Source organism: Balaenoptera borealis (genome assembly GCF_965194805.1).
Source record: "Balaenoptera borealis genome assembly, chromosome: 18".
Taxonomy (NCBI): Eukaryota; Metazoa; Chordata; class Mammalia; order Artiodactyla; family Balaenopteridae; genus Balaenoptera; species Balaenoptera borealis.
Window position 1 is genome coordinate 8,493,974 of NC_138877.1, and position 13,887 is coordinate 8,507,860.

The following is a 13,887-nucleotide window of genomic DNA, read 5'->3' on the forward strand; positions in this document are numbered from 1 at the left end:
AAGCCCCCACCTTCATGCCATCCAGGAGCTGGAGTTCCGATGGCACAGAGAAGCCGGAGAGCAGAGCCCTAATGGTGATGGGTTTGAGGCTCTTTTAGCTTGGTTTTGAAATAGATTCAATGACTAATAGTAGCTAAGACACTTCCATCCTTCATATGAAATAAACGGAGCATTCCTGAGTAAAAGGAGCTGTAATTTAAACCCCGTGTATCTCAAAGTGATAACATTTTTTGTTAAATTGGTATCATTTGTGCTGCTCCTACAGTTTTCTCTTTCCTTTTTTTCCAGCACACCTGGCTACATATTTGGGAAACGCATCATCTTGTTCCTGTTCCTCATGTCCCTGGCTGGGATAGTCAACTATTTCCTCATCCTCCTTTTCGGAAGTGACTTTGAAAACTACATCAAGACAGTGACCACCACCATCTCCCCCCTCCTTCTCATCCCCTAACTGAATTCCGGGTGGGTGTGCTCAGCTAGTCAATACCTAGAAGCCATCATAACTCAACCCTTTAAACGATGCTGTAAATCTGATGACACTCTGGGCTTTGCAGCTTGAGTGAACCTCACTTTTCCTGGAAGAGAATATCTTCATGTCAGCTCCGCCCCCCGAGCATGATGGTGGCACCAGATTTGCTCTTCAGATCCCGTCTGTGTGTTTCTTACTTATCCTGCTTTCTGAAGATGTTTTGTGACCCGATTTATGTTTTCCTAAAATAAAATGCAGACACATATGTGAGGCTGGTAGTTGAGTTTTACGTGGGTAAATTGCTACAGTTGAATAACTGCTTTGTTTTCCTTGACCTTGATGATGATGATAAAAAATACGCTGTCTTCACACACACACACACACACCTGGAAGGTCACCAATGGTCAAGTGTGATTATCTCTGGGTGAAGAGATTTGGAGTAAGCGTTAATCTCTTATTTATATTTTCATGTATTATTTGAAAATTTTTAAGTGGCAAAAAAATACCACTAAACAAAGAAAGAGACAGGACACAACTGAAGATTCCTTTTTCCAGGTTGGTCTCGTGTTGCCCCTGACCCCCAGCATAGCACCCTATGCACGTCTCAACCGCGGCAAATCCATATCACAATGTCAAGGTGTTTATTAGTATGTGCCACCCATCCCCACTAAATCATCAGCTCTTGAATGTCCCTATTTATTTTGCTTTTCCTGTGCCAAGCTTAGAGGCTGGCACATAGGAGGCACCCAATGGCTCAGACTATTTGGGAACTCAAAAAAACGTCCTGTACAGTGATGTATTGTAGGGGACAGTAGGTGTGAGTCGTATGAGATTAAGATTTTTTTCTAACAGTTTTAATGAGATAAATAAATTGGGGATAAATGCAAAAACAAACAAACAATCCTTCCTATGGACAAACAGACTTCCTTAAGAATCTTTTGTTTCCTTAAGAATCTTTTGTTGAATGTGTGCCCCCTACCCACACCCCATGAGAACTAGGTTGGTATCTTTATGTGCTAGCATCGTGCCCAGCACTCTTCATATCATTCAGTTTAAAATGTGCTGTAACTCAGTGTCAGAGTCTAAGATGATGCCAGACCCATCGTAGGGGTCCCCAAATATTAGTAGGACAAATGAATAAGTAAGTGCATGAGTTCATGAGTCACTGGCTGGTAATACTTAATAAAGTACGTGTGTTGAGCCATTTCCCGTATCAGGTACAGATTCGTGGTGGTCCAACCACTGTCACACCTGCTGTCCCTTGACAAAAAGAGCACAATTTGGAAGACAGCAGGGTGTGCTCAAGAGTCTAGGACACCCAACGGAGAGAAGCCAGCTCATTGGGACTGAGCTCCCAGTTGAGGTGACCAGCAGTAGATGAGTTCCCTTTACCCCCAGCCGAGTTGCATCACGGTCACCATCACAGGAAGGATGAGGCTGGACGGGGGCCAACTCTCCCCCCGGCTTTCTCCTGTTGGGAGCAGAGCGGATGGAGATGTGGAGTCTGGCCTCAGTGATGTCTGCATCAATGTGTTGCATGTGTGATGTTCAAGGCAAGCAGGTCTCTCGATTCACGGGAACAGTCCTCACGGGGTCATGGTTTCCTAGGCCTGTCTGAGGGTCTAGGCTGAAGACCCCATCCAGCAGGAGCCAATTGCCCCAGAGGAGTTGCTTCTGCTCTCAGCTTTCGGGGCGGGTGCAGGACTCAGTATCCTAGCCGGGCCTTTCTTTCCTTCTTGGTGACAGGAAAGGTCACGGCAAGCTGCAGGATGCAAGTGGCCCCTGGGCCTACCTCAGCCTGGGTTGGTTCAGAGGATGGTAGGGTGAGAAATCATCCCAGTTTGCCTGGGGCCAAGGGCTTTCCTGGAAAAGGTGGAGCTTTTGTTTTTAAAACTGGGACAGTCCTGGGAAACCAAGAAGAGTCGGTCACCCTAAGGGTGGGCTAGGCCAGAATATGCCCAGTGGAGCGTGGGGACACCTTAGCTCCCAGAGGCCAAACTGGCCATGGGGCCTCCAGAGGGCAGGAGAGGAAGCAAGGTGGTGGCCCGTCAGAGGAGGCTCTGCAGGCCATGACCTGGGCAGGCCGGGCAGGGCTGAGGCACCAGGCGGATAAGACGCGGGTAGAGCAGCCCTCCTCCACATTGTGAAGAAGGGGCTCTCAGGCGCAGAGCTCCTGCATGAGGGACCCCGCCCCTGATAGGAGGCAGCGTTGCGCAGTGACCAAACTCTCTGCAGAGTTCCGGCCTCGGCTGGACCCCTGCGCTGTCACGTCCTCAGTTCTGTGCCGTCTTCCTAAGCCTCAGCTTTTGCATGTGCTAAAGTGGGCTAATAACAGTGCCAGCTTTACGGGGTGTTGTGAGGAATAATGAGATAAAGCAATTGAATATGTTTAGCATATAATAAGTGCTGAAGATTATTATTGCTATATTTATTATATTCATTGTTGTTATCTTACTGCATTCGTTTTCTGTTGCTGCAGAACGAAATCCCACACACTTCGTTGTTTAAAGTCAAGTGCGTTGACTATCACAGGCCTCGCGCTGCCGGCTCAAAGGCAGTGCTCTCCTCCCAGACTGCTCCGGGGCTCCCTCCATCCTTTCATTCAGTGTCTGTGGTCATCTCTTCCCAGAGCCCCCAAGACCACCGCACTGCGCCTGCATAGAAGCCCATCCTTCCTCCGCCCCACCCCCTGTCCTCCTGCCTTCCCGCTTTTCTTGTCCGTACTCATCACCACCAGAAATCAGACCACTTATTTACCCCTTCCCTGGTTTATTGTTTGTCTCCTCCACTGGAATGTAAGCTTCCAAAGGGCAGGGACACTGCTTCTATTGTTTATTGCTCTACCCCAGAGCAATAAATACCCCAGAGCAATAAATACCCCAGAGCAATAAATACCCCAGAGCAATACCCCTATTGTTTGTTGCCGAGAACAGTGCTGGAGCATGGTCAGTGCTCAAGAGACACTTGTGAGCCAATAGCAGAATAGACTGGGTTGTGAGGTTGTACCTCCTGGTTTATATGACGTGTGGTGGTGAGACAGGCCTGGGACCTGGACCCTTTGCTGCAGTGCTGCAGTGCTTACACCTGGACACACCTCTCCTCGAGCTACAAAATAGAAGGAAACTGTACGGGACTAAAAATAACTGTGCGCATGCGCAGTTGGGGCAAATTCTGGACCCAAAAGATACAGAGAGACCAAAAAAAAAAAACTCAACTGCCACTTTTGAAGAGCCTGGAGCAAAAGCAAGGTATTGAGCCTGCCCCCTGCACACAACACCACCTGAGGGGTGGGCAAACCCCCTAAGCCACCCCTCCAGCCCGACCCCTGGACACACCTCACTCTCACCCCGTGTAAGAAACAAGCCTGCCCCGCCTCGGGAACGAACAAGCAGGGGAACCTGTTGTTTGTTCTCCCTCCCCCGCTGCTGCAGCAGGGGCCCCGGTAAAGCCTTGCCTGCATTTCTTGCCTGGCCTCTAGTCAATTTCTATTGACTGGGGAAGGTCAGGAACCCTGGTCGGTAACAGTGAGGGTTGTGGTGGTGATATCTGAAGGACTATGAGCCAATTTGGGACAGGGAGCCTCACCGATGTTCTCGAGTTTTAGTAAGCAAAGCTCCAGCTACGGAGCTGTTAAAAGATGCAAATCCCTCAGTGCCACCCCCAGAGATATGATTTGGTAGGTCATGAACAGGGCCCAGGAATTCACCTTCTTATTAAGATTCTCAGGTTGTTCCTGATGTGAGTGGTTGCAGACTACCTATTCAGGAGCTCTTTGCTCTAGAGCTGCACCACCCAATACGATAGCCACACGTGGCTATGGAGCCCTTGAACTTGGCTTGTCGGAATGGAGATGGGCTGTAAATGGAAAACGCACACCAGATTTTGAAGACGTAATATAAAAAATGTAAAATATCCCATTAAGAATGTTTTTATATTGATTACACATCCAAATGATAATCTTGTGGATATGTTGTGTTAAACAAAATGCATTCATTAATTAATTAGAATTAATTGCGCCTGTTTCTTTCTACTTTCCTTAATGTGATGACTCGAAAATTTTAAATTCCATATGCAGCTTGCGTTGTATCGATATTTCTATTGGACAGCACTGGTCCAGAAGTTCTGTGGGAGCCAGCAAGGTCTCCTAGCTGAAAAAAATGCTGGACCAGGCCAAACACGTGTCTTTGGGTAACGATTCCTTGCAGACGATATTGAAAAATTACCACAAGAAGCAAAGAGGTCCTGTCTAAATCTGGAAAAGAGTTCTTTGAAGCTTGTTACCCATATGATCATGAGAGTGTTTCATTAAGTATTTCTGATCACAGATGTGGCACATTATTAAAATATCATTTTTCTGGTCACCCTAGAGGCGAGGGTTATCTAATGTGGAGAGAGAAACAGCTTGTGGAGCTGTTGTATAAATGAAATTACTAGAAAGCACTGCACTCGATTGCACATTGGCTCAGGGGCTTATTCTTATTAAAATGTTGAGATAGCAGTTTCTGTTCATTTCTGCAGAATTGCTCTCCAAATTAAAAATTCGGCTTGGCACACAAATAGACCAGAGTCCCAGGAGAAGTTTATCCTCCTTTCTTCTTGTTACTCTGGCCTATGCACTTAGATGCTGTGCTGATAGGTAGTACAGATTGTAACCAGCAGATGTATTAAAATTTCCTGCAGCTCTGCAAACTGGCACACTCCTGCTTGCCTAAAAGATGTCAGCTTCAAGGAAATCAGAAATTCTATCTATAGAAAAGCAACAACTCTGTCTCTCTTTGGATAATTTTTGAAAACAATTTTTAATGGAAATTGGCCTTAATGGTTGAGGAAGTTTGCTGCAAAAATGGACATGCTATTAATAGACTGGAAACCACTGCATAAACATAATGAAACATAAGCCTTCTCAGAATTCCAACGAATAAATATCTGCTCAGCCAGTCAACAAGAGAGCAAAAGAATGAACATTTGGTGCGTGATTACTTGCTTCTGTGCGTATGTGTTCGGTTCTCATCGTCAGTGCTATGGCGACCTGACCGTGGCCACAGCATTGTCTGGAAAGGTCGATTCTCACCTGGAGCCAGGAGGCCACGCCCACTGGGCACACTGCCTCCCTCCCTCACCCCAATTATACTTACACTTATGGATGCGCCGGCCAGTGACAGATGAAAAGAGTGCTGGCTGGCGTGACTGACGCCATGCGGCTGGATGAGGCTTGTTATTTCCAGCCTCTGAAAAAGGCTGGGGGAGGGGCTGGAGGGAAAGGGGTGTGTGTGTGTGTGTGTGTGTATAGTTCGTGCCCACTGAGTGGAAGAAAACCTCAATAGCATTCTGTGATTCAGCTGACACATCCTTCCATTGCCCTTTCAATCACCTGGGTTAATGGGGACCACAGAAAGCAGAGCTAATGACTGAACCTCATTTCAATTTAACCTTCTGTTTCAAAGCCTTTCCTTCCATGAGTTCCCTGACTTCATTCTTCCGTTCGGTGGGGCTGTTATTGAGACATGAAATGGGAGAGGCCGGGCAGAGAAAGGAAGTGGGTCTCCAGGAAGCTGAGAGTTGCTTGTGTACTTTTCTGAAATGTTCCACTTTACTACAGTGAGGGATTCTCAACTGGTGTGTTATCATGAAACAAGTCAAATAAATCTCTGAGCACAGGGCCTGTCTTTGATAAAATGCCAAAAACAAACAAACAAACAAATAAATAAGCCATTCTTTGTTACTCTTATCACTCTTTATATTGTTCTGTTGGAAGCATTTTAAAGCATAGCATCAGAAAAACTCCTACCATTGAGGGATAACTCAGTGTTTGGTTCACTCAGACCCGAAATAGGAGAGAAGGAGAAAGAAATGCCATTGAAGGGATGGGAAAGAAAGAGGAGAAAAGACAAGAAAGAAAGAAATCAATGTAAAATGGAAACGTTAAAGAGACACTTTAAAGCAGTTGAGGAATACAGAAGATGTGGCTGAGGGCTGTTTTTGCTCAGAGCTCCGTGCCACACCCAGGGGAAAAACACTGGTGTAACAGAGGGTCTTTGTCTCCGAGAGCCTACCTTTTATCTGGGGGAACAGAATTCTTTATGAAAAGATGGTCCACAGTTCAAGCTACAGTGAGTAGGATCTCAGAGGAGGCGGTGACTGCTGCCCGAAATAGTCAGGGTAGGGAGGAGGGAAGCCAGGAGAACAGACTGTGGGCTTGTGATGGTGGGGAAAATGGTGTTTTGTGGTAAGCTAGAGGATTCACAAACCATTGGCTTACCTGGACACATCTGCTCGGACCCTGGAGATTGGACTCATCCAATCTTACAGAGTGGTTATAATCTAAGATGTTTATGTATTAATACAAACACGGATGGATATATTATGTGCTAGGAATGCAAAATTCATATGAGTTTTTTATATAAAACACGGGACTTGAAAGCAACATCTCCCTCTATGTACTTGAGCCACCCTCCTCTGTAGTTTAGGGAGCCTTTGGTGGAGATGTTTGAGAGACACTGGTCTGTGAACACAGGGGTCAGCAGAGATAATGAGTAAACCGCTGTGACTGGAGTGAAGGATTTCCTGAAAGGACGGTCCATGGATTAGGTCGTGGAGACTCCAGTTGCCAGCCAGCCAGCCTGTGGGATTTGGATGCTCTCAGTAGAGAGTTGTTGAAAGTGGGTTTTTTTTGTTTTTTTTGTTTTTTGTTTTTTGAGAGAATGATGATTTGTGCAGAGTTCTAATAGAATAATCTGGCTGCTTTGTAGAAGACAGTTTGAAGAAAGAACTAGCCAGACACGGGAGGGGAAACAAGCTGGATATAATCAGTAGGTGAAGATGTCAATGGTCTAAATGCAAGATGGTGCCTGGACTACGATGGCGGCTGAGAGGCTGGAAGGTGTAACACTATGAATAAACAACAAACGGGAAGCATGTTGGTGGAATGAGAGCAGGGAAAGGAGAGGGAGAATAAAGAACTCCTGGTTTTGAGCTTGGATAAGAGAAGATGCACAGTTCAGTTAGGTCCCTATCATTCCCCTGCCACATTCCAGGCCTGGGTCCAGGTGCCGGGCATCATCAGTGACTAAGAGACAAGATCGCTGCCCACAAGGAATGTTCATCCCAATGGGGACCTTAAAGACTCCAAGAGGTAAAAGAAGCACCTGAGCAAAGTCGGTCACAAGAGCCCAAGACTGGGCACTTTCGACTTACAGCTCTGCGTAAAATTGTCGTGAAAAATAAACATCTAAAGACGTTGGAAAGCCACTTAGAATTAGGAGAAATGAGAATCCCTAAACACTTGATCATAACCACGATGATGCCTTTATTACTCTCTCGCTGTGTGCCAGGTACTGTGCACGTGCTCTGTATGCCTTATCTTATTTAATCCTTTAATGACCCACAGGTAAGGACATCTGGGTCAAAGGGCTAGGAAGTAGCACATCTGGGAGTCAAATTCAGGTCTATCTTATCTTAAAGCTATTGTGGGGACTTCCCTGGTGATCCAGTGGTTAGGACTCCGCGCTTTCACTGCTGGGGGCCCAGGTTCCATCCCTGGTCAGGGAACTAAGATCCTGCAGGCTGTGCGGTGGGGTCACAGGGAAAAAAAAAAAAAAAAAAAGCTACTGTGAACTGACTTAATCCAATAGGGCTGAGCACCACTCTTGGGTAATTTGGGTTTATGACGTCACTGAGACATTGAAGGTGGGTGAGAGTTAGCTGTGCCCTCAGACCTCATTATCATGTTATTAGGAAAGCAATTCTCAGACCAAATTTGGACACAAATACAGAACTTTTATTAAACAAGGATTCCTTTAGAAAGCAGGCCCGGGACAATTCGTACAACTGTGAGCTTGATGGATTCTATCTCTTGACTAAAAATTTCCCCTGAGGCACAAGCAACAACATTCCAGAGGTAGGGCCCTAGAACTGTCATTAGGCAACCAGAAATTTTAACCAATGGCAGCTCACAGGACTGTCTTTGGCCTCAGTGCCATCTCTATGCACATGACCCCAGCTGCACTGGGTCCTACAGCATGCATTGGGGAGCATTTTTACAGTATTTTACCCAGTCTTCCAAACTTGAATACCTTTAATTCTACCACTGAGAGTCTATTTCTGATATTCATCATGTAGACTAACAAGTCTCTCATTTTGCCAATAAAAACTCATTTCTGACATGCATTATCTTAATATGCAAAGCCTCAGGTGGTGCTTGAAATTTGAAGAGCCGACATCTTTCTGATATCTTGCCAGCTGACCACTCTCGGAGGCTGAATTTTCTATTACAGCAACTCAATGCCCCAAGAGTTAAGGCTTCAAATAATACAAACTCATGTTTCCATTCTCGATGTCAAGCTATTTTCAAGTAAACTATGGACATTAAAGTAAACTAATGCTCTTAACTGTTACTCCATAAAACCTGCCATATAGATTTTTAAAAATTGATACAGGGACTTCCCTGGTGGCCCAGTACTTAAGAATCCATTTGCCAATGTAGGGGACACGGGTTTGATCTCTGGTCCGGGAAGATCCCACATGCCGTGGAACAACAAAGCCCATGAGCCACAACTACTGAAGCCCACGCGTGCCTAGAGCTGGTGCCTCGCAACAAGAGAAGCCACCGCAATGAGAAGCCCATGCACTGCAACGAAGAGTAGCCCCCGCTCGCCGCAACTAGAGAAAGCCCGCGCGCAGCAACGAAGACCCAAAGCAGCCAAAAATAAATAAATAATAAATAAATAAATAAATAAATAAATAAATAAATAAATAATTGATACAGATAAACTACAAAGTACCTATATTATTCTTTTTGACCAGGGAATCTTAAACTCATGGCCCAGGCATGAAAATAACAGCTAACGATGACCAGCTTTCATTATGGGCAAGGCATTGTGCTGAGAGCTTCAGATACAGCTGCTCATTTAATCTTTAAAGTCGACTGATGATCAAGGTATTGTTATCACATGCCCACTTATGAAGGAGGAGAGTGAGCCTTAGAGAGAGCAAGTAAGTAACCTGGATCACAGAGCTCAGATGTGGTTTTGGGGTCTGGACCTCTGGGGTGGCGATGCTTGAAAACCTTGAAATTATCCTCAAAACGTACATGTGTGGGTCTCCATGTTGTTCATGTTGTTTCTGAGGATGGGGGGTGGGAAGGGACTTGCTAAGGGTCTTCGAAGGCTTTCAGCCTGGGGGTCTAAATCAGCTCAGCCAGAATGCAGACGCCTTGTCTGACAGCAGCCCATTGTAAGTCATCTTCTTAATGGAGGCACAAAGCAAATGCTTCATGTACTCTTCCGCGGACAGACATATTGAACTGGGTCTTTTAATCTAAAAACCTAGCATCATTGTCCTAATTTATGGAAAATATGTCAGGTAAGAAAAATCACATTCATAAGCAATCAATTGACCCTTTGTATTTCCCAATTTAGGACCGGGCTCAAAGAACAAGATGTCTCCATACCGGTGAAAAAGAAAAATCCAGGTCTTTTGCTTACTGTTTGTTAAAGAAATGTGACTTGAGGGAATTTTCCTGATAATGGCCTTGCAAGCCTTCCAGACTTTACAGGTGATTTCTAACTCTATGGTCCTTGGCTGTTTGAAAAAATAATCTACTCGCATATTTATTTATACCAAAACAAAATGATCATGTTTACCTTGGCTTTGGTGAGGTGTTGACAGAACGGATAATTGAAATATCTTACTGTCGGTAAAGCAAACTGACTTGAAAAAGAAGATGAGGAGAGATTGAGGAAGTAGACATTTTTTTGGAAATACTTTGTCCTTCCATCTTCCTTCTGAGGTATCTTGAGTCTTCATGGAAGAGTACTTCAGGAATTAGTACAAAAAAGAAAATAGATGGTGTCTTTGATCCCTTCTCAAGCCATACACATTTATCTTAAGAATTGCCTGAGATTTTTATAGAAAGAGGTGTATAAATTTTGCAAAAACTTGAACCATGTTCTACTTACACATGCCCAGCAATCCATCACTTTACTGCCTTTCTTACACTCTAGAAATGAGGCTAAAACAAGTAAATGCCTGATTGTCCTTTGAGGCTCATCTGCCCCTTATACAAAGAGTTCCTGTGAGCACTGAAGCCTTGCTCCTTATAATACGAGGATTTGGTTATATTAATGCAGAAATTCATGAATTTCCCATTATAATGCTGGGGTATGCAGAATTGAGAACCTATTTCGAGTTAGTATATCAGACCTGAGAGAGAAATTGGTGTGGAAATTGATTTTTCCAAAGCCTCCACATTTCAAATGCAAAACCTCTTTTATCTGGTTACTTCTGGGGAAATCACAGCTGGGAGCTAATGAATGGGAAGAGACACCAAGATATCTTAGCTTCGTGTTGGCCCTAATTCCCTTTCCACCACCAATCCTAGGGGATGTTAGCTCTGAGCCTGAGCTCCTAGGAAAAGTCTCCTCCTACTGTCAGTCTATGGCCCGTGGGCATTGAGGTCATTTTTCAGAGGTTGTCATGGTCATGCTGATTTACTCACATCCTGTCACCTGATCCCCAACTTCCTTGGGACTCCCAGTCCCAATACATATGTGAACCACAGCAGAAGGGAGACATTTCCGGCTGGAGGACGGTAAGAAGACCTTTCAATAATGAATAGCTTCCTCCTTCTTCAAACACCTAGAGCATCTCCACTCTCCACTCTATGTCTCCTCTAAATCTCCACGACTGGATTGTAAATTCCATGAGACGAAAACCTTTGTCTTGCCTTTCTCTTGTGTATTTTCAACCACAAGCAGAGGGCTGTGAATATAGCAGACACCTGGTGAATACTGCTAGATTAATTCCTTCTTTGATGCGGCAGAAGCTTTCGTTGATGTTGTATTTTCTTTAGTAGATGGAAAACTTCATGAGGACAGGGAGTATGTATTAAACACTTTTGCATCTTGTGCAACATCCAGTTTAATTACTAATCAGAGTAAACGGAGAGACTGAAATAGATAAGGCAGCGATGAGTAGACAGGTTTTGTGATGCTTCACCGGAACAATTTATAACGTTGGAAAATGGGGAGGAGGTGGTATTTAGTTTTTCTTCCTGGCATGGGAACACTTCCCTGGCATGGCTGGTCGCTCTCATCTCTTGGAACACTTTCTTCATTTGGCTTTCTTCTCACCTCATCCTACTTCTCCACATCCTCTGCAGGGTTAGAGGTTAGAGCTCTCAGGGAGGAGAGCTCAGCTTGTGGGAAAGGATCTCCTGGATGTACTCTTGCACCTACACTGAATTCTTCAGTGCTCTTCTCTACATTTGCCAATTTCTAAAATTTTTTTCCTACAAAAAAAGACCTCTTTTTAAAAATTTATTTATTTATTTATTTATTTGGCTGTGTTGGGTCTTCGTTACTGTGCAAGGGCTTTCTCTAGTTGTGGCAAGCGGGGGCCACTCTTCATCGCGGTGCGCGGGCCTCACTATCGCGGCCTCTCTTGTCGCGGAGCACAGGCTCCAGACGCGCAGGCTCAGTAATTGTGGCTCACGGGCCTAGTTGCTCCGCGGCATGTGGGATCTTCCCAGACCAGGGCTCGAACCCGTGTGCCCTGCATTAGCAGGCAGATTCCCAACAACTGCGCCACCAGGGAAGCCCCTAGACCTCTTTTTTTTTAAACCTCCAGATTAAATCTCCAACTTCCCTCATCTCCACTTAATATGTCCACAACAAAACCCCAGATGTGCCCAACCGCCAAATCACTTTCTCCCACCTTCCCCATGGTCCTCATCTCAGTAAACGGCAACTCTGTACTCACTGCTCAGGATGAAGCCTTGGGGTCAACTTCGGCTCCTCTTTCATTCTACCCAATCCTTAGAAAATCCTGTTGGTTTTACCTTCAAAAGATACAAAAACCCGGCCATTTTCACCCCTCTGCCACCTCCACCCTGTTCTAAGCTTCCGCTGTCATTGCATTGTAAACTCATGAAGGCACAGACCTGGTCTGTGTTGTTCGTCGCTGTATCTCCAGTTCCTGGAACATTGCCCGGCGCACAGTAGGTGCTCAGTTGCTATTTAATGAGTATATCTCTTGCCTAGATGATGGCAGTAATCCGCTAACTCCGGATTTCTCGACCCTGGCACGACTGACCTCTGGGGCTGGATAATTGTCCCTCGTGGGGATTTGTGTGCAGTGCAGGGTGCTTGGCAACATACCCGCTGATACTCACCGATGCCAGTAGCACACTCCCTGACTCCCCAAGTTGTGACAACCCAACGTGTGTCCAGGCACTGTCGGATGTCCGCTAGGGGGCAGAACCACGGCCATGGCCTCCCCTTTCACGCGCATGCCACTCAGTGTCTGAGCAGCCAGAGTGACTCTCCAAACCTGTAAGTCAAACCATGGCTTCCTGTTGACTCAGAGCAAAATCCTAATACATTACAGCACCCATAAGTCCTCTCCCTTCCCTGACCCCGTCCCTGCCCACTGCTCCCCCGTCTCAGGCCCACTCCTGCTGGTCCTCTGGACACACCAGGCACGTTCTGCCTCGGGCCCTCGCCGCTCGCTGTCCCACTGCCTGGAGTATCCTGCTCCGCAGTCTCTGACGTGGAACCTATGAAGCGGCGTCCTCTGTTGTCCTCAGCATCCCACCCCCGACCCTGCTCTGTGCCTCTGTGGTACTTACCACCTCTTGATAGGCAGATGTGCCCAGAGTGGCACGGCGCCTGGCGGTGATTGGGCGTTGGGTGAACGGCCAGTGGATGGGTGGGTAGACACGGGCAACAGTGGTTCTATTGTGGGTCCTCCTTCACCCTCTGTCTTTGGCTCCCTCCTAAGTCTTGCCAAATCACACGTTGGTTCTGCTTCCTCCTAACACTGAAATATGACCAGAACTCAACAAACGGTATAAAAGAAACCAACGTATTCAACCAAAAGCCTCACAGGGAATACCTTCCAGAAACACGGCCCCTTTATGTCCCAGGATTTGGGCTTTATTTGGGGCTAGCAGCACAGCTTAGTGATTGTGCTTGGAGTTGGGGTTCGATTGCCTGGGTCCATCCAGGCATCCTCTGACCCATGTGGTCCCAGGCGAGGACGTTTCCTACCTGCGCCCCAGGCCCTTACCGGTGACATGGGATAATAACATGACGGAATTCCCAGGGCTGTTGTGAGGATTAAGAGAGTTAATTATACATGTGAAGTGCTTAGGCAGGTAGCGAGCCCTGGATAAATATTTGCTAGTGTCATTAGTCTGTGTGTGTTTTGTCTTCATGAGGATTTGGTGCCTGGTGAAAAGATGAGCCTTTGAAAGTTTCTACAAGTCATTCATTCAGTTGGTCCACAGGTATTGATGGCCTACTCTGTGCTGTGCTGTTCTAGGGGCTGGGAATACAGGTTGAAGAGGATAAACAGGGTCCCTGTCTTTCTGGAGTTTACATTCTACTTGGAGGATACAGCCAATAAGCAAATAAACAAAA

General features: G+C 46.0%; 1 protein-coding gene and 1 long non-coding RNA gene across 6 annotated transcripts in view; one reads left to right on the forward strand and one right to left on the reverse strand.

Moving 5' to 3' along the window:
* ALOX5AP (arachidonate 5-lipoxygenase activating protein) overlaps positions 1 to 734 on the forward strand; it is a 74,899-nt gene extending 74,165 nt beyond the window's left edge. Inside the window, exon 8 of the mRNA XM_082366310.1 lies at positions 289 to 734. Coding sequence (XP_082222436.1) covers positions 289 to 451 — 163 coding nt within the window. The 3' untranslated portion in view covers positions 452 to 734. The remainder of the gene's footprint in view (positions 1 to 288) is intronic.
* The window catches only part of LOC309616102, a 39,762-nt gene continuing 26,499 nt past the window's right edge, over positions 625 to 13,887 (reverse strand). For 2 of the 5 annotated variants that reach the window (XR_014237277.1, XR_014237280.1), the window contains 4 exons: positions 13,095 to 13,285; positions 12,227 to 12,305; positions 4,176 to 8,032; positions 1,302 to 2,810 (listed from right to left, as the gene is read on the reverse strand). This is a non-coding gene — a long non-coding RNA (uncharacterized lncRNA). Of the gene's footprint in view, positions 712 to 1,301; positions 2,811 to 4,175; positions 8,033 to 12,226; positions 12,306 to 13,094; positions 13,286 to 13,887 lie in introns of those variants that run through there. The other 3 variants (XR_014237278.1, XR_014237276.1, XR_014237279.1) reach the window with 3 other exon arrangements.